Below are 20,525 nucleotides of genomic sequence, written 5' to 3'. Positions count from 1 at the left end.
AAAAGATTTTAGGGTTTTCATGAAACACGATGCTTTTCATCAATCTATCACATTTTAATAAAATAATGTACAGGGAAAATGTCGCAGTAAGTAAATGTCGCAGTAAGTAAATGTCGTTGTGTAATGTTACTAAGTACATCAACTAAAACTTGTACTTGAAGTATTTTCATTTCGTACTACTTCCAATCTACTTCAATGCAGAGGGAAATATTGTGCTTTTCTTGCTGACCTAGATTTATTTGGCAGCTTTTACTGATTAATTATGGGCTTTTAAATATGATGCACTCTTATAGACGAAACCACACAACAATATATACAATAGTTAAAATGACCCTACCTTGACCACTACAACACTTAGTATTTTTATACTGCAGTATTGTGACTTTTACTCAAGTAAAGAATCACAAAATCACTAGCAAATGCCTAATATTTGGTGGTTGCTAATATAATAATATGTTGATTCTCTCCATTTTAAATGCTTTTTGTATTTGGCTGCTATGTAAGTTGATAGGTAGAAATTAATGATGAATAGCTTATCAGTCATGAAAGACAATAGGTTTATTGCCCAATGTGAGATAATAAGCTTAATTTTGCACCGATTGTATTATTTGTGTGTGTTTCTTCTGAGGTGACTACCTGCAGAGGGTAGGCGAGGTTTACTTTGAAGTCTGGTCACCTGTAAGCTCTTTCTCCCCTCTCTGGCTTACACACACACACACACACACCTCATGCATCGGTAATATGCATCACACCTTGTTTCCCTCCCATATGAAACGGTCAGGGAATTAGCCGCCCTGTGAGCGCGTGTATTAAGCCAGGGGTACCGGGAACGCGCGCGGATTGTCCACCATCTCAGTCCTTCGCCAGGCTGTGCACCTCGCGCGTCTTGTCATCCATCTCCATAGCGAAGAACTGATCCTCCACGAGCACTGGTGAGTCCGCCTTTTCACTTTTGTTTCATTTGAAGTGTAATAAAAAAGGGGCGGGACCTTTTATCACTTTTCCTGTCTTATTTATCTTCCCCGCTGTCGGCTTTGACATCATGTTTTTGCACTTTTGCACTCGTTTATTTGAACTGTAGCTGCTTGTCTGGACAGTAGCACACTCTATAAACAAAGCTTGGGCCACTGCTTTTAATATTTAAATCCCCAGGTGCGTGCCAGGGCGCTGAGGTTGTTTTCTCTGTCCGACCGTCTGGGTGCACGGAGCGTTTAATTAAACACATATTTATCGAATAAGCAGCTCCTGAAAATTGGGATTAATTAGGCGAAATTGAAATTCATTAGTTTGATGTAGCCCGTGTTGTTGACGTTTTTGTCTTGAATTAGCTTTATAAAAATGAAAGCTTACAGACAGGTTTGCTGGTTGAACTTAAAGTTTGCAGCAAGTCCATTTGATTTATCATGTTTCCTGTTAAAATTAGCGATGTGTAATCTGCTACATTGCAGGAGAGACAGTGTTACATTGCTCCCATGTTGCCCTCTGCTCCGTTAATGTTAGCCTGAGGGTGCACCTGACCCTCCTGCCTCTGCGGTTGAGCTGTCAGCAAGCTTACAGGCCTTTAAGCCTGAGACGCACACTTGGAGTGCATTTGCGCACTCTTGTGACTACTTCACAGTGGACAGGCGGGAAGGATATACAAATACACCAGGCCTTAAAACAAATTAGTAGTAATTAGATAAGAAACTAAAACATATAACAAAAAAACCCAATATGATCGGTTACCATATACTAATACTGGAAAACTGTTATGTGCAAAGGAGCAATTTGGCATAATTAAATGAAAAGTGTCATACCGAGTAAACCCTACCCCCTAATAGTTTTAGTTGTTTGCATATGGTTATTGACAGATGTTCTGTGCACATTAATGATCATTTTTCTCCTTTCTTATGGAAAATGTCTCTCCTTAAAGTAACAGAAACAAGTTGTTTTCTGATTATAATTTTTTTCATTTTTCATTTCATCAGTCTTGCTTTTTCAAGAGAGACCTGGCAGCATAAAAACAATGTACATTGCTCCACACATTGTTGTATTTGGTTGGACTCATATAAGGAGGGTGAATAGTAGGCTAAGAATGAGAAAGCAAAAATGCAAGGCATGGTAGTCTGTCTCTGATGTTCTGGTAAATGCTTAATTGAAGTACCTACAAAAAGTGTCCAGTGCAGCACACATGGAGGCTTACAGCTAACCTCATTATGTTTCTCCACAAACAGCCCACTGTAGCACTTATGTAATGCTTGTATAGATATAACACCATCTGTAATGCTGTCATCTTCCGGGACACAAGATAAATCTGAGCAATCACAAGAGGGTTAAAGGGATTAGAAACAAAAAATACGATCTGATACACAAAATTATATATGTTTTCTGAATTTTCTCAATATTCTGGTCTCGTCTGTGACCTGTTGAACTCTGAGAGACATATTCTCCATTTCCCACCTGGCTCTGTGTTTGCTAACACATGGTTAACTAGGATTATCGTGGATGCGAGTGCATATGTGTAAGGGGATTGACTGTTGAAGCGCTTTGTATGTGTTGTGTGTATGTGACCTGTTTAGTTGACTGTGTATTTGCATGTCTCACAGCGTTTGAAGGACAACTGTTGCATGCAATCTTTCACCTGCAATAACACCTAATGATGCAGGAATCTGTATGGCACCTATACTTGTCTTGTGTTTTAAATAAAACTGAAGGGATTAAATGCTAAATAGCTCTAATGTGTAGCTTTCACTTCTTACCAACTTATCACTTAAGTGACCTCAAACTAAATGATTATAAGATATAAGATTGACACCATGTATACATTAATATGGTTTTGATTTAATTGACTCCTAACAGAGAGGCCTTTGGAAAACACTTACATCACATATTGAAATGTGCAAACTGCAACCATGCAACGAAAAGTGTCTTTATGTAAAATCTGTTTCACGTCACAACATCATTTTATAATTCAAACACGGCAACATACTGCCCCGTTTCCACTACTTTTCAATAAAGAATCAAAGAATTGAATTTCTCAGAGCATTAAGAATCAGTCACAGATTAGAGACTCCTATTGCCTTTAGCAGTAAAATGTGAACTCTTATGCAATGGTCACAATGTCAGTCTCACTGAGCCAGGACAATCTGTGACAAAAATGAGAAGTGTGTCCTTATTTATGTTTCGGAGCATTTGTAAGGAAGTGGATTTGACGTGATATTAGTGGGCTGACACAGCCTTTGAATGGTAACTTCTTGCAAGCATGACAAACATGTCTAAGTTTTGTTGTCACCTGTAGGAACAGAAAACACATATGTAGTGCACAGACTTATCAGGGCTCACTGTTATTAACTTCATATCATAAAAACTATGCACACTGGTACCTGTATTGTCATAAAATTTGTTACTTCTGAGCCTGAACAGCTAAGAAACTGAACTGCACAGTTTAGGAATACTAGCTGTGTCATTTTGTGCACTTAAACTTTAAAAAATGTTCCATATTTTATGTCTGTGGATTCAAGCCTGGGGGCACAAATGTTCTTCTAGTAGTGTGAGACTTTACTACTCAGCTCTCTCTCAACACTTCTTTATCTCTACTGAATGAGCCCAGTAACTGAATTACCCCAACAGATTGTAAAATGTGCTGCTTGGATTGCTGTGTGAGCTTAATCTGAGCCTACAGCTTCATTTGGGCAAAAAAGTGATGAGACAGCTTAACATTGACTTCCAGTTGATCTGTCAGTCTAAAACAGCTACTACTGTGTGGTTTTTCAAGCACGATATTTGAAAGTAACGTGCTTCTCTTGCTTGACATATCTAAATAATAAATAACTTCCACAGGGCATTATTAACGTTTCAAAATGAAAGAAAACGTATTCATTCAAAGAAAGCTGTGTTTGTACATTAGTGTAAATATTAACCGCATTTTACAGGCTAAAATAGTGGTTCCCAACAACTGGGTTGCACTTGGGTGTACCCTGCCTTTCGCCCGATGTCAGCAGGGATTGGCTCCATCCTCCAGCCTCCTGCCCCCCGCGACCCTGTAGACAGGATATGCGGTTGACGATGAGTGAGTGAGTGAGTGAGTGAGTGTGAGTGAGTGAACTGAAAGGAGAATTATTTAAAAAATTGCAAATTAACATAAGATAAAATGATCCTGATTCGTTATGTATAAGCAATATAAAGGAAATATATAATAACTATGAGATCACAAGTTATAATTATGAGGAACACTTGGTAGTGAGAAAATATGTAAGTTGTCCATATGTTTTCCCAAGGAGCATTAGTGGGCTTCCATATCAACAACGGAATTATGTTTATTTTTTCAGACTTTTATCTTGTGAATTATTTGATCATTTTACATTTTGAGGAGGAGGAAGATTTAGACTCTTTACTACTGCTAGACACACAACCATGATGTGATGATGACCGCAATTAAATATTGCTTCAGTTTTCAGGGGTGACCATCCAAAAAGATTGGGGACCAATGTGCTGAAGTTGCTACTGGGAGGAATGGTTCCACCATTTTTTCAAATTACAGCCAGAGCTGCAAGGTCATCCCAGCTTCTGAATACTGAACTCCTGTTTTTCTTTCCATGTACCAACAGAGGGATGAAACGGAAAAGAACGTATGCCTGTCACCACAGAAATGAGTGAGTCGTCGTCCCTTCACTCTGCGAAACTTGTTTCATTGGCCCGATCGCTGTCCGGGCTTGGGCTTGATGCTGCCAATGGAGGTCCTGTCAACGCCCCCGAAAATGACGAGCCGCTTCTTTCGGTACGTTGTCCGCTGAATGCACGGTCCACTCACACCCCATTGCTGTAACAATGGTTTTGCAATAAGTCAGCTCTCTCTCAGCTCAGGTTTCCCCTCTCTGAGCCGACACACATGGAGCTTTGCCTAATTGCCATGCTCTTGCACTATAGTACTTCCTAAATTCCCTACTTGTAAACCCTCATCGCTTACCTCATTAATTACCTGTGTGTGCTTTTATGTGTTTGTCTAGGAGTCTGGCATTGATCTGGGCCCTGGGCTTTTTTTCGCTGATGGCAAGAGAAAAGTGGACTATGTGCTGTGCTACAAATATAAAAAAAGGAGGGCATCCAAGGGACGCTTTTCCATCGTATCCAATGGGAGTATACCGATACCGATAGCAGGCCGATGGGAGACAGAAATGGAGTCTGGGGAGGCAGGTGCTCCTGCAGGAGATGTGGAGGAGTCGAAGCTGTCTGATGAGGAAAAGGCTTTAATGAGGGAGGAGTTTGAAGCTGGACTACTGGAAGCTGGAATACAGATTGAACGTGATAAAGAGGTGTGTATCTGCTTTTACAGTGCTTTCACCATGATTATTTTATCACCTACTACAATAGACATTTATGGATCAGTATCGCCCTTAAGTGATGTGACCACAAATCCTGTGATTGGATGGCAGCCAAACAGGTTGAGGATAAGACTCAGCCTGTCCCTTGACGCTGAAGGACATGTCTGCAGTCTAATTACACTAACTTTTAACTTAACTTTTTTCAGGGGTCTATTATAGGATAGTATAGTCATAATAACTACAATAATAACAATAAGAAGTGGGTTGCATGTATTTGGTCATGGACTGTACAGTACGTGCATGTGTGTGTCTTTGTTTTGGGTTTCATTTTGTGTTCTATACGTGTACATCTGTGCGTGCACATGTTTGTGTGTGTCTGTGTGTGTTTGTGTCTGTAGTTGTGAGATGCTTGTGTGTTAACTCAGCTGCTGTTTTGGTTGAGGATTAAGACCGCTGACTGTAAGTGTGAAGCCAAAGGCCAGATTATAGGGCCTTATTAGAGAGTGATCCACTACTCGGAAGTGTGCGTGCTGGCACATGAATGTATATGGGGGGCGATTTGTGGGTTTCATTTTGATTGAATGAGTAGAAGGGGCGCTCAGCGGTCACTGTGTACCGTATTAGCGTGTGTATCTGTCTGCTTGTGCCAAATACACAGATACACTTTAGACTAACGTTTCTGTGAACAGTGAGGGATTATTTTGAATGTTGAGCATTGTGGATCAGGGAATGAATATGCTCACTGGTGTTGTTTGTGTAGGCTACAACTTGAGTTTCCTCATGAATGAGTAATTCATTCTGTACAATCTCACTTTGCAACTAAACTGTGGATAGTATTATCTTTTATGCAAAATTCATCTTGGATCTGGCAGTGATTTTGTTTTTACTTATATTTTAATTTCTGACCAGAACAGAGTAGCTTGATAGTAGTGCAGAGTCTGGTGACCCCGAAGAGACTGGATTAGATTTTGCTGCTACCACCGAAAAATTTCTGGTAACGCACAGTATTAGAGGTGTAGCAGGTGTTGTTTGAGTCTGTGCAGTTGAATCTGCCTTACACTAAGGTCATTACAGTAATTGCATGGGCAGGTTGTAATTCAGTGGTCTAGAAGCTTGGTAATTGTGTGTCACCTTTCAAATGATCAGAATTAATACATTATGGTGGCTTTCAGAAGACCTATTCCATCAGTTAAATATTACCTGTGCTCTTTTTCTATACTTCAGAGGATTAAGAGGTTCTGTGCTTGAAATAATGGGATTCTGTACAAAGCCGCTTCATTATAACACAAAGTAGCATAGTTACAGGTTTAGAGTAGAGCTGCAACAATTAGTCGTTATCGTTCTAAGAAAAAATGCCCAAATTCTTTAATTTTAGCTTCTCAGATGTTATTATTTTCTTTGGTCCTCTATGACAAACTGAATATATTGGGTTTGTGGACATAACAAGACATTTGAGGATGTCAGTGAAGAAGACAGAAACACAGTTAATCTAGCCATAAAGACCTGTAATATTCACTTTGAAACATACTTTTTTAAGTTGTAATCCAAATCTACTAGTGGTTGAAGTTGTGAAGCTATGTATACAGTATAGGTTTTTTTTACGTTCAAATTTCATATTTATCTGTGTGTTAATGTGTGTATTTATGTGCAGAGGTCATCCGGCATAGGGTTTATTCGGCTACACATCCCATGGCCAATTCTAAGTCGAGAAGCAGAGCTTCAGAAGATCAAGGTTGCTGTGAAAAAGGTCAGCAGTTCGACACAGTAATTTACGCACCCTGGTCTTTACTACTTTGTAACACCATTTAAAAAAATCATCACATCACATTCCCATTTTAAGACTAAGTTGGTGGTGAATACAATATAGTGTCATAGAGTACATTAGGTGAAACTGCTTTCTGTGTATGTATTCATTGAGCAGAAATGCGAATTGCGGAAACGGATGGGCATCGCTGGGATATGGGACTCCATTGCGGCCAAAATCAACACACCGTTTCAACCAGACGTCCCTGACTTTGACATCCACAGAGACTCACAGACACGCGTCCATTTAAAAACCCTCAAACACCCTTTTATCAGAGACAAGCTCCACCTGTGAGTACCTGGACTGTCACACTCACACGCGCACAAGTAGAAGAATGGTATCAAATAACAAACCGACTTAAGTCGCCCTTGGCTGGGAACGCACATGTCTTTTAGTTCAGTCATGGTTAGGTTTAGGTAACTCCCAAATATCTAAATCACCTGCAAGCTGTGGACCTTTATCATCCTTATTGTAACATGGTGGAGATCTCACATAAATAGAATTTTTCCTGTAAATTCTATAATCTGTGTGCTACAGGTGATGAGATACTGTAACAGTAACTTGCTTAGGTCACAAAAAAATTAAATAAAAGTTTTAATTTAACAAACACACAAACAAAAACAAACTTTTAATTGGCAAGGGTGCAAGTGTGAATGGTGATCCCACCAGTCATTAATCCATCACTTTAGTGACCATTGATAGTGAACGCTCACATTAGGTCTGTGACTGCTTCTTGTCATTTCTTGCAGGTATGACATCAAGTCAACAGAAACCGTATTTGACAATGCAACACGAAGCAGGATAGTGAGTCCAGAAACAAATATCTTCTAATTTTATGTTATGGGGAATATTTTATGTTTATGTTTTGCATATGTATTTGATCTCACATACCATTTGGACTATGTTATGTTTGCGTCTAGGTGGCCGAGATTATTTCACGCACTACCTGCAGAAATACTTGCCAAACCACTGGTGAGGTCCAACTTTTCCTCTGGTTTCTTTCTCCTTTTTCATACCATTCATATGCACGCTGTTAAATACTTTTCATGCTGCCTGTGGTGATATGCTCTCCATCACAAAACTGAACGTGTCCGTGACAATGTGTTACACTTCCTGTTTTTGTCATAAGGCATCAACTCATTATTGGCTCGGGGTGTCTACGTCTCTGCCTTCCCTCTGCATGATGTGAGTATAACAGAAATAGCAACTTCTCTGGACGATGTCAAAGTATATTTGCTCAAGAACAATTCATGCATCATGTTATATGCTATATCTACTGTACATAGAAGACTTGATTGTATGATATAGGACAACTTTGCATATATATATATATTTATTTATTTTTTTCAGTATGGATGTTAGGTATATGGAGAAAAAATGGGCAAATCTGAGCAATTTTAATAGAAAAATGCTATTCCAATTTATTAGCTGAAATTATGATTATGCGTAAAATATGGCATACGGTAAGGCAGCAAATCTCATATAAAGAGCTGGTTACTTTTTTTCTTTAGGGGTCGTTCACAAGGAGAGGACGGAAAGATCAACGAAATGACAGACAGGTGAGTTGAGATGGGTTTTTGACAAGTTTGCCAAGTGGTCTCAAACCTACCCAGCTACTAATATTAGTGGAGTCTTTGGAGATGATACCATTTATGTTTCTTAAGGCAGGCAGTGGAACAGATTTAGGATCAGACATTTACAACTATAAACCGGACAAATCTGAATGTGACACTGTGTGCGGAGTGTACTGTAATATGCAGGCATTAGTCATTAAAGGGGAACTCCAATCAAAGCCTGTTTACACATCTTGACAAGTCCTACTACATATCTGAAAAAAAGTTGCATAAAGCCTTTTGTGTCGTATGCAGTATATTAATTAATCAAAGCTATGTCGTTTAGTCTGAAAACATTGCATAGACCCAGACTTGTACACTGTATATATGTAATTATTGACTGTGATTAACTTGTGTTTTACTTTTGTGTCATGTGCTGTCCTTCAGCTCCTCCATGAAGAATGGGCTAACTATGGTGTCATGCATAAATATCAGCCTGTGGACCTGATTAGGTAACAAGCATTTAGTGCAAACAAAAATAAATAGTCTAGCTATAGCTATAGCTATAGCTTGAGACTGCAATGTTCCGCCACTAATACCAAAGTGATGTGCCAAATTTACTGTTGATTTTGCTGTTCATAGACGTACCAATATGTAAAGTTTGTCCTGATGATGATGCTAGAGTAAAGGCCATAGGGTTATTAAAATCAACAGTGATTATTCCCACAAGTTCAAGAACATGATTTAATATCTTGTGTGTAAAGTTGACACTTTCACTTGAGGGTGGTTAAAGACGAAGGCTCATGGAGTCTGCCCATTAGATATAGATATTTCCTGTAAAGAAGTGGAACATTTGACCTGATAGTGGTGCAAGAGGAAAGGTCAAGGGGTTTCAACAGCACAAATTCCCAGAGAGACCTTATCACAGAACAAAGTGTTGGTTAAGGGAAAGTTTTGTCATGATGCTAGACTTCACTGGGATAATCTGGCATGTCGCTGAGAAGATACAAGGCAAGGCAAGTTTATTTGTATAGCACATTTCAACAACAAGGTAAGTGCTTTACATAAAACATAAAAGCAACAGAGAAATATAAAAAAGCTTAAAAGTTAAATAGAAAATGAACACAGGCAGGTCTCCCACCTTTGCTTATTTTACTCCTTTGATTCCCCATCTCCCACTCTATTCCCCCTTTAGTTACTTAGGGTCTCTAACCCTAAGGGGACTCTAACCCTTCTTTAGATACAGTTTACTTTTCTGGAACAGAGTTGGAGCGACTAATCAACCGACTGTCTGACATTGCTGTCCTCTGGCCCTGTGGCTAGTGGGGCAAAAACAGCTGCCAAACACAGGCAGCTAGTTGATACATTGCCTTTATTTTAACAGGAAGTACTTTGGAGAGCAGATTGGGTTGTATTTTGCCTGGCTGGGTGTCTATACTCAGCTACTCATCCCTCCCTCTGTACTGGGCATCATTGTCTTCCTGTACGGCATATTCACTGTGGATGCCAATGTGCCAAGGTAGGCAGATGCGAACTCTTCAAACGTATGCATGCTTATCAAAGACTCATTATATTATCATCATATGTCTGTTCATTCTCTCTCTCTGTATATTTCAGCCAGGAAACATGTGATGACAACCTGAACATCACCATGTGTCCACTGTGCGATGGAGTGTGCGACTACTGGCGTCTGAGTACAGTGTGCTCACTGGCCCGAGCATCATACCTTTTCGACAATGGAGCTACTGTTCTCTTTGCTATTTTCATGTCTCTGTGGGGTAACTATACCTTCTAATACACTTTTGTGATCATGTTACAGCAGGTATATTTTAATAGACCAGCTCCTAGACACTGACCGGAGGAAAGACAGTTGATTTGATTGCCTCTGTTCTAATTAATTCTTTAATTTATTTAACCAGGGTGTACATGTACATGTATTTTAGACAACTTGCTTTTATGTACAAGACAAGATAGCAGAAGAGATCATTGTATTGGGAACATTCATGCATAAAATCAATACAACAGTTTTACATACAAGTCCTTGAGTCTTTGGAGAAAATTTTGCTCAGCTATCTGAGAGGGACAATGAATACACAGAAACAAGTTAATGCTGCAAGGTTAAGCTAGTGTTCTTCAATAAAGATGCTTGGGTGGAGGAGCTGGGTGCGTGAGAGTGTGCATGATTGGAATGAGAGAATAAATAACATCAAGCTGTTACTTGACACATTAGGGTACTGTATATGTACATGTAGGTTTTCTACTCTGAATCCTTTGAAATAGAGACATAGTCGGTGGCCAAATATTTGTCAACATTAGACCAGTCAATTATTTATTCAACCATCTTAATATTTCTGCATTAAAAACATTTGCTTTGTTGTGTTTGCTTATTTTTTAATCTGTATTGAACCAGGCTAAGAATGCTTTCATAAAGAGAAATTCGGTTGCTCTGCATATAGTAAGCTCCTTATTTGCTGCATTGCTCAAGGGCACGCTAAACATTATTGTACACTATAAAACTATTAGCCTTGCCAAACCAAAGGTCAAAGCATATTCCTTCTGTGTATCTTTAGCTGCCTGTTTCCTTGAGCACTGGAAAAGGCGACAGATGTGTCTGAAACATACCTGGGACCTGACGAGTTTGGAGGATGAGGAGGTACAAAAGTAGATATTATATTTACGTGCACAAACTGTGCCATAAACACACACACATGCATAATTTTACAATTGACACAGTCAGAGCCTTTACTCATTTGTCTTTATTAGTGAGATTTTTTGTTCGTTAAAGGTATAACATGTAACATTTCCGAAATCAAAATGTCTAAAAATGACTAGACGTATGTTATACATGTTGTTGAGTCATGTACTCTCATTATCCCAAATGTTTCCAACAATGTTCAAACCCCCAAAAATACGTAGTTTTATTCATGGAAACAGTGCGTTTCATTTGGTCGTTTGTCAATGGTGTCATATCCCATTTACCGCCTCTAGTTACTATCATTTCCAGGGAGAGACAGGGGATACATTAAAGAGTGAGGTGGAAAGAAGTCGGCGAATGTAACGTGAATGAAACTTTCATAAATTACCTTAGTCCGTGAACATGATTTCTGCCTAAGTTACGTCAGATAGATTTTAAACTGAAATGGTGGTTCTTTAAACATGAAGACAAAAACTTCCATGATTGCACGCTACTTCACAACAAACTCTGTCTTTTTGTTATTGTTATGCTGGGACAGACCCCTAGATGCATTTAAAGTGCCAAGTCAGTCAGATAAACCTGTATGAAGGTCCTGGCCGAGGTGTCAACCTCATGGCCGGGGTCAATCTTGACGGCAGAAATCAGTTTTGGTTTGCCAGATTATCACTAGTCTGAAAGTGCCCTTCCCCTAACACACACACATACACATATACACCTGGCCACCCATGTATACATGCATTAACATGACTCTTTACCCTGTAAAGGACTATAATGGGATTGGCCTGTTCTCAAACCAGTGCATTTGCTGGATAAGATGACGCAGCAGAGCTCCAACATAAACAGTCCCGACTAAGATAACTCTCTCTTGCTCTCTGTTTTTCTCTGTGTCTCTCTTTCATTTGCTTCTGTTTCTGCTGCCTGAAGGAGCGAGTCCAGGTGGGCAAATTTTACCATTAAATGTACCCACATTGAAGAAGTGAATCATAATCTGGTTTAAGAAGCTGTGTTATGTTAGGTTTTTTATTTTAGAAATTCCAAATTCATTGGAATATTTAAAAGCAGTTGAAATAATCATTTAAAATCCCCAATAAATCTGGAAGAATAGATTTTACATGCAATATTGTTGAGTTTAATGTAAATTGGCAAGTTGGGTTAATTTGCAAAAATCTTAAACAGCAGCTTGTTTGCATTTTCTCCACATTTTTGAGAAGCATAGCCATGTACAGCGTCTTCTAATGAGGAGACATTAAACAACAACTTTGTGTTTTTGGACCAAAAAAATCCAATAAAAACCAGTCTGCTGCCTTTTGAAAGTATTGATATTTCTTTGTTATCACAATGTGATGCTAAATGTCCCGCTGTACGCTACCACCCACTTAGAGCTACAGATACGAAACCAATGAAATCTCACTTGTGTAGGGGCGACCTAAAACTGCAAATGTCATGCAACAGCAATCAACATGGCAGAGAATATAGCTGTGTGAATTTGTAGCTACTTTGGAACAGTCGTTTCTGTAGCTGTAACTGGTGTCTGAAGCCGTCATACTGTAAAGTTGTGAATAGCTAAAACAAAAATATGTGTCATTTTTGTCCTTTTGTGCCAGCATGTGATTCCTTATTCTGTGGTACATGTGTTTTAACATGCGCATGTGTCTGTTGCAGGAGGAACTGAGGCCTGAATATGAAGAAGCCCTACAGGAGAAAAAAGCTAAGATGAAAGCAAAATCTACAAAGGTATTGTATCTCAGTGTGTTTTAAGATGCGGTTTTATGACATAACACAAACTGCACACATAGTTAAATTGAAATGTTTTTACTGACACATTTTTCTCACCACGTGTTTTTACTCTGTTGCAGTTGACTCAAACTGGGGACGGTGTGGATGGAGAAACAGACCAGATGCTGGCCTCCCAGGTATCACTGCAATGCCCTGTGTGATAGGACATTATGTGGGTAGAGTTGCTGGGAAGGGAGGGATTGGGGTGATTTAATCTTACTTCATAACTAATGATAACATGGATCTCACTTCTTCAATTACACTACACTCAGTGAAGATAAACAACAGTGGCTATACAAGCAAATATACAGCCCGTCAAAATTCTTCAGCTACAATAAAGTTATTAGAGAGTACCTCTGTAAGCATTTATGCCGGTGCATAAAGAAGAAACCCCCTTCACCTACAGTGGGTGGTTGAGCCCAAAGCTGCTTACCTGCCTGAGATTAGCCCAGATTACTGATGGAGAGAGAAAAGGGAGGAGGGAGAGGAAGAAGGGCATGGGATTTCTGTCCTTTCAGATGGCAAACAGGCACCTGCCAGACAGAAAACATGATGTGTGTGTACAGAACATGTGCTCAACATTACTGCACATTGCATATACCAATCTGTGTGTTCTGTGTACCTAATGTAAAAAACATGTCTCTCTTGACAGCGAGAGCCAGAGTCCCTGGACATTGAGGATCACCTGTCAGGTTATCTCATCAATGTGTCCAGCTTACTATTTCTGGTACTGCATTTGTACTGTTTATATTATCACTTTTATAACCTCCATCTGTCACCTTGTTGATCCCCCTTTTAATCTTATAATGCTTTCACATCATAAAATATTATATGATTTTTTATGAATATATTTTTATAAGATCACAGAACTCATTTGTCTTATTAATCTTTTCTTTTTTAGTTTTTTCTATTTCTCAACAAAATTCTCTTACTGTTTTCAATATTATATGATATCCATTCATTTCTCATCAACACTAGTTACCCTAAATTAGTACTTGCAACAATTTTTATTGTTGCAATCAATTCACTTTATTTCATAAAAGTCCATAGTAAACAAAAACAAAACAAAAAATAACCAAATGATAAAACACTGATAAAGATAAATAATAAAAAAGAAATCAATAGATTTACATGTAGCAATTATTAAAAATACACTAGCATCATAAAGAATTGTCAAAAAGAAAATATTAAATATTCTTCTACACCAGAGTCTCATAACCTTTTACTGTTGTCCGTATGTGTGTTGTGTGCGTTCAGATCTTCGTAACCTTCTCGGCAGTGTTTGGGGTGGCAGTTTATCGCATCTGCATGTTAAGTGTGTGGTCCATGAACCCTGATCCTGAAGCCAAGGCCAGTGTGAGGATGACCGTCACCACCACAGGCATCATCCTGAACATGCTGGTCGTTCTGGTGTTGGAAGAGGTCTATGGAGCGATCGCTGTGTGGCTGACTGAACTGGGTATTATATTAATTTTATGCTTTAACAATGTAGAGCATTAAGTAGGGAAAACTTACGACTCACAATGTTAGTTTAGTGCTTCTATATTTTGGCTGTACTAATGTCCAACTGCAGGTATGTGTGGCAACATGTTGGTGGAGTAAAAAGTATTTTTACTCCACCAAAGAGAAAGTTTGAGTCCCTGGTAGAATTTGAAAATTTTTAATGAAAATTAATTAAAAGTGCATCCAATAAATGATTTTGAACAGTGCCCCACCATAAATGAAACAATAATTTGCTAGATATAAGGAACAGCAACAAACTAAATCGCCACAGAAAAGAAATGAAATCCATATTTTCACCCTTGCATTTTACTGTAAAGATGAGACTTTTGCAGGATCGATTAAAGTGACATTTCTACATAAGATACCAAGTTTTTTTTGTCGTGTCTCCCTTCCAATAGAACTTCCAAAGACAAAAGAAGAGTTTGAAGAGAGGCTGATCTTTAAGTCTTTCTTTCTCAAATCCATGAACGCCTTTGCACCTATTTTCTATGTAGCCTTCTTCAAGGGCAGGTGTGTGTCTTTTATAAAGTCTTGCTTCACTCTATTCTCAGACATTTTCTGTCATTATTCCTTATCATTTCACTTTGTCCTCTCTTCATACAGGTTTGCTGGGCGGCCTGGCGATTATGTTTATGTCTTCGGGGGGTATCGCATGGAGGAGGTTAGGTTCAGTTACACACATTAGTGGCTGTTGTTAATGTGTGTATGTGTATATACAGTGAGTGTGCATCCTAGTCTTTTTCTCACAGTGCGCTCCACCAGGCTGCCTCATTGAGTTGTGCATCCAGCTCAGCATGATCATGCTTGGAAAGCAGCTCATCCAAAACAATGTGTTTGAGGTTCTCATACCGTATGTATATATGTTTACTTCTACAAACATACATTTCTCCAATAACTGTTTCATTTATCAAATGTCCAGTCTATGCTACCTTTGCTCTGACTCTATTCTCTGTTTATTTTTGCAGCAAGCTGAAAAAGATGTACAGGACAATACAGGAAGAAAAAGGAAAGAAAAGATCAGCAGAAAATGAGGAGACTGAAGAAGAGAAAAGACCAAAGCAACAATTTGACAAAGATTTCACCCTTGAACCCTTTGAAGGCGTGAGCCCAGAGTACATGGAAATGAGTGAGTTTCTTCTACTCGCTTGCTCACTGTTTTATTAATGTCTGCAATTACTCACTACCGCAATCACACAATATCTTTTAACTGTGTGTGCCTCCTTGCCTGTGTATTCATATTTACAGTAATCCAGTATGGGTTTGTGTCTCTGTTCGTGGCCTCCTTCCCGCTGGCTCCCGCGTTTGCTCTGCTCAACAACGTCATTGAGATTCGCCTTGATGCCGCAAAATTTGTCACTGAGATCCGACGGCCTGATGCCGTGAGGTGTAAAGACATAGGTACAGATCACACATGAGAGCATGTCCACTCTCAGTCTCTGTGTGAATGTAAAATAAGCTATCTTTTCTAACTTTAAATCACTGCCCCTCCTTTTTTGTCTCTTTTTGTCTCCATGTCTGTCTTTCTGTCACTTTCCTTTACACAAATTTGCACACCACACACACACACACACACACACACACACACGGACGGATGGACACGCTTCCCTATCCCTCTTTGTCTCTTTTCATGCATATGCTATCTCCAGGGATCTGGTACAACATTCTCTGTGGAATCAGCAAGTTCTCTGTCATTACCAATGTAAGTGTGTGAGTCTTTATGTCTACTGTGCCTGTGACTTTTGAACTCTGGCAGAGAATGTCTACCTTATGTGATGTGCACAACAATTTACCTTAAGTCACAAACACTGACATCTCTATGAGTTTGATGTTGGAAATCTTTATTGTTTTGGTTTTTATAGCCAGTGGATCCTCATCATGTGTTAAAGCTGCCCTGTTTTTGTACAAGTGAATTAAGCAAACATTCGCTGCTTCTTACCAAAACACATTGTGTGCATCTTTGAGGTCTAAGAAATATGTTGAAAGAAGTTCCTTCCTCATAAAACATTTGTGAAATTGTTTTTCTTGAATAATTTGCATGGATTATTAAGGGCAACTGGACATAGCTGAAGAGACCTGAAGACCAGATTGATATATTTATCTTTGCTAGCTGGCAGTCTTCTTCTGCCTTGTCTTTGTTGGTGCATCGCTGGCAATATGCCGATCAGTGAAATAGCAGAAAACCAGTGGCAGGAATGTGTATTGCGTCAGAAAATGGGGACTACTCGTTCTGATATTGCTCTGTAGCGCTACTAGTGGTCAAACATCTCACAGGGTACCTTTAAGTCTGTGAGTCTTCGATGATTCTGTGTACAATGTTGTCTGGCTAAGGTAGTGAACTGTTTCAATCTGCACACTGAACTCACAAAAGATAATGCTAGTGTTAAATTACAGAAAGCTATTTTGAAGAACAACAAAAAAACATGGTTCAAATATGTTCTTTGAAGAGCTCAGGATGCACAGCAAGGCTCAATAATAATAAAATTATTATTATTATTATGTTAATTCAATATAAATGTTGTGACTCCAAACTAAAAATACACCTTTAGATTTTTTGGTTTAATCTCCCAATAGTATAGCTCTATGGAGAGAATTTACAAAAAATATTATTGAGGTTAATGTAGTTGTAGTAGGTAAATAGTATTATTGATGATAAAGTTGAATATGGCTTTAACTGGTACATGATGTATGCTCAGTAAAGTCATTTCCAGTCCTTGTTTGTCTTCTCAGGCATTTGTCATCTCCTTCACATCAGAGTTTGTTCCACGAATGGTTTACCAGTACATGTACAATGTAAATGGCACCATGAATGGCTACACAGAGCACTCACTGTCCTACTTTAATGTCAGTAACTTCCCACCGGGCACTGCTCCCACCTCCACCCTCATCACCGGAGTCTCCATGTGCAGGTCAGAGTAACTCTCTTAACCTTGACCTACCTGGATTTTCCCGGTAAATCCTTGATCCCAGCAGCTTAACTCTTACTTTGCCTAAATCCCAAACTTGTCTAGAGTTTTCAGAAACTGTAAAATGTGCCATTTATCGCAGGGTTTTTACTGAGGCAAGTCTTTTCAAGAATTACCATGTTGCTCCAGCTTCCTCCTTGCTAATACTCACCCTGTCTGTGTTTTTCAGGTATAAGGACTACAGAGACCCACCATGGGACCCAGAACCCTACACCTTCTCTAAACAGTACTGGTCTGTCCTGGCTGCAAAATTGGCCTTTGTAATATTTTTCCAGGTATGAAAATAATATTTACAATTGTGATTATATTGTTAATCTCCAATCCATGAACACCTTTGCACCCATTAGATATCTGGCTTTCTTTAAGGGCATGTGCGCACATTTAGTTTTAGGACCCTTGTCAACAAAACCTATAGCAAAGGCCTACCTTTTTCAAAATCTTGCTTCACTCATTTTTCACCACTGTCTGTAATTTTATAGATTAAAAGGGATGTGCTGATCTGAGCTGTGCGTTCCTGTAGATTGGGGCATCATAAAAACAAATTTGCCCTATTTTGTAGCTATTAATTCTAGAAATGTAAATTCTATACTAATGTAAAAAAAAAAAAAGATTGTTATCATGTAACTAGAACAGCACTACCTCCAAGCATAATCTTTATATGTACTGAAAAGAAACATGTCTTTCTCCCTACAGAACCTTGCCATGTTCCTCAGCATGTTGGTTGCCTGGATGATCCCGGACGTACCACGATCCCTGCGGGAACAGCTGAAGAAAGAGAACATGATGCTGATGGAGTTTCTGCTGAATCAAGACCAAGGAGCACGTGCCAAATCTCGATCCCCAAGACGCTCCATCCCCTGCTTCCCCGTCAACTTAGACATTGTGGTGGAGGCACCACCAGAAGATCAGGTGGAGCAGCGAGTGCAGGAGGAGGAAGAAGGGGTTGAGATCCATCTGGATGAACGCAGAAGGACCAGTGACAGTGACCCAGAAGTTGGGAAGCCATTAGATGTTGGACTGGAAGAAAATGGACAGGGAGAGCGAGAAGGTGAAGTAGAAGGTGAGGGTGGAGAGGTAGAAGGGGGAGAAAAGGAAAAAGATGGAGAAGTAAATGAAGAAGATGGAATGGGGAATAATGAGCAAGAGGGAGGAGAAGAAAAAGAGGAAGGAGGACAAAGAGAGGAAGAAGAAAAGGAATTGAATGCAGAGGAGACAGAGAATTTTACTGTCGATCTGGACTCCTTCATGAGCGAGCTGGGCATGTTAGGTGAGAGGAGAAAACATAACGTGCCTAGGTTTCTTTCAAATTGTACTTTTAAATTTGTAATTTTGCCTTGTTTGACTCTTGTGATTTATTTTTCTATTTCTCGTGATGTAGATGAAGAATCCTCATCGAGCGCTGGATATACAGACCTTCCCCGCTCAGATTCTAAACAGGAATACCAGAAAGACCAGGAGTCCCTGTCACATCCGTCTTCTAAAAGAGGCTCATCCCAGTGTCTAAAGAGCTCCAGGACAGAAATTACAACACCAGATAATGACAATAGGCTCTTCTCACTAATTGCTCCTCCTCCCAGAGAGCCAGGCTCAAGAGCAAAGGCCCGATGCTCCACCCTGCCTTCGCGCCACAGAGGGTCCGAGGCTTGCTACAGCCTTCCACGGCCCAGCCAATCCACCAGCCTCACGAGGTTACAGCAGAAGGCCACACTTACTCCTCTCGTTCCACTGGGCCCTTCATTATCGGCCTCATCCAACCCGTTCTCTCCCCCCCACACACCGGTGTCACCATCACCTTCCAAACAGTCCCCATCGGCCCAACATCCCAGAGCCCCCAGTGAACTATTTGCACTGAAAGGCCCTCCGCCTCAACAGCCTCGCTCCAGGGGCAAAGCCCGGTGCTCCACGCTCCCTGCACGACAAAGAGCCCCCGGTCCGGAGGAGCACTCCACCAAGCCTAGCCACTCCACCAGCTTTACAAAGCTGGGAGACCGCATCCCCCCATCCCCCAGTGAACTGGAGCGTAACACACCAGTATGAGAAGAGCTGGAAGGCAAGGGAAAGGGAAAAAGTATGGCAGAGGGAGGGGGAAGACTATCCAGATTAGCCTCTCCTCTCCTGTGCCAGGAGCCTCACCCCTCTGTCTATCCTCCGTATCTGCATACATAATACCTGGGGTCTGAAGGGAGACCATCCAGATCAACTGAACGTCCTTTTTATCCTCTTAATCTTCACAGAGATGTTTATATCACTCAGTGGTTTAGGGCTGACCCTGACACGGGGAGTGCTGGACAATTCAGAGAAAGACTGCTCTGAAACTCTCCCTGCAATGCCTGAATACCACTGGAACTTTAACTCTTTTTATTCCTTTATTGTAATAATTTATTTATTGTTGTTTGATTTTTTGTTGGTTTGTTTTTGCCCACAGCTCAGTAGCCACTGCTCCTCTGTTTTGTTATTTTCAGTCCCACATGTAGCAGTGCTGCCTCGTAGACCAGAGTAAGATGGAAATATATACAGCACAGCTAGTATCAACAGTAATGCTTTTAGATCTACTGTTTATTTTAAGATATTTTGATATATAAAAAATGTAAAATGATAATAAAGAAGGACACATTTTTGATATCTGTTTTTCAGTCAGTTTGATTACTGATCTTTTCAGAGCTGAAAAAGTCGTTAACATGAGAACATGTCACTAGGAAATCTGAACTGAAAGATGTTGTCAGCGTCAACACTGACGGCCCCATTGTGTTGTCTCTGTTGCCCTCCTCTGGTGTATGGTGAAACACTAAGGAATTATTCACTGTGTTTTTGAATATGGATACTCAGTGATGTGTTGACACAAGATGTCCTGCAAAAGTATAAAACGTAACACCTTCCAATTCTAATTAATTGCCATAAATTCCAATTTTCCCAATAGAGACTGAGTGAGGA

The 20,525-nt window shown here is 39.8% G+C and overlaps 1 protein-coding gene across 2 annotated transcripts; it reads left to right on the top strand.

Moving 5' to 3' along the window:
* Window positions 1-879: 879 nt before the first annotated feature.
* LOC123961801 (anoctamin-1) lies at window positions 880-20,169 on the top strand. Of its 2 annotated transcripts, XM_046037508.1 has the most exons (28): window positions 880-932; window positions 4,587-4,756; window positions 4,986-5,291; window positions 6,952-7,047; window positions 7,222-7,394; window positions 7,854-7,908; window positions 8,025-8,076; window positions 8,234-8,289; window positions 8,616-8,663; window positions 9,105-9,169; window positions 10,042-10,176; window positions 10,275-10,435; window positions 11,228-11,310; window positions 12,277-12,288; window positions 13,015-13,086; window positions 13,209-13,265; window positions 13,781-13,855; window positions 14,386-14,587; window positions 15,030-15,141; window positions 15,235-15,292; window positions 15,381-15,481; window positions 15,597-15,757; window positions 15,877-16,029; window positions 16,278-16,330; window positions 17,359-17,537; window positions 17,764-17,869; window positions 18,288-18,861; window positions 18,973-20,169. In XM_046037508.1, exons 2-28 carry the CDS (start codon window positions 4,610-4,612, stop codon window positions 19,629-19,631), a joined length of 3,951 nt encoding a protein of 1,316 aa, XP_045893464.1. In that variant the 5' UTR covers window positions 880-932; window positions 4,587-4,609; the 3' UTR covers window positions 19,632-20,169. The 2 variants fall into 2 exon arrangements, with proteins under 2 accessions (XP_045893464.1, XP_045893465.1); XM_046037509.1 differs by lacking the exon at window positions 12,277-12,288.
* The last annotated feature ends 356 nt before the right edge of the window (window positions 20,170-20,525 follow it).

The sequence above is a fragment of the Micropterus dolomieu genome, linkage group LG22 (assembly GCF_021292245.1).
Source record: "Micropterus dolomieu isolate WLL.071019.BEF.003 ecotype Adirondacks linkage group LG22, ASM2129224v1, whole genome shotgun sequence".
Classification (NCBI taxonomy): Eukaryota; Metazoa; Chordata; class Actinopteri; order Centrarchiformes; family Centrarchidae; genus Micropterus; species Micropterus dolomieu.
This window is presented reverse-complemented; position numbering and strand designations above follow the sequence as displayed.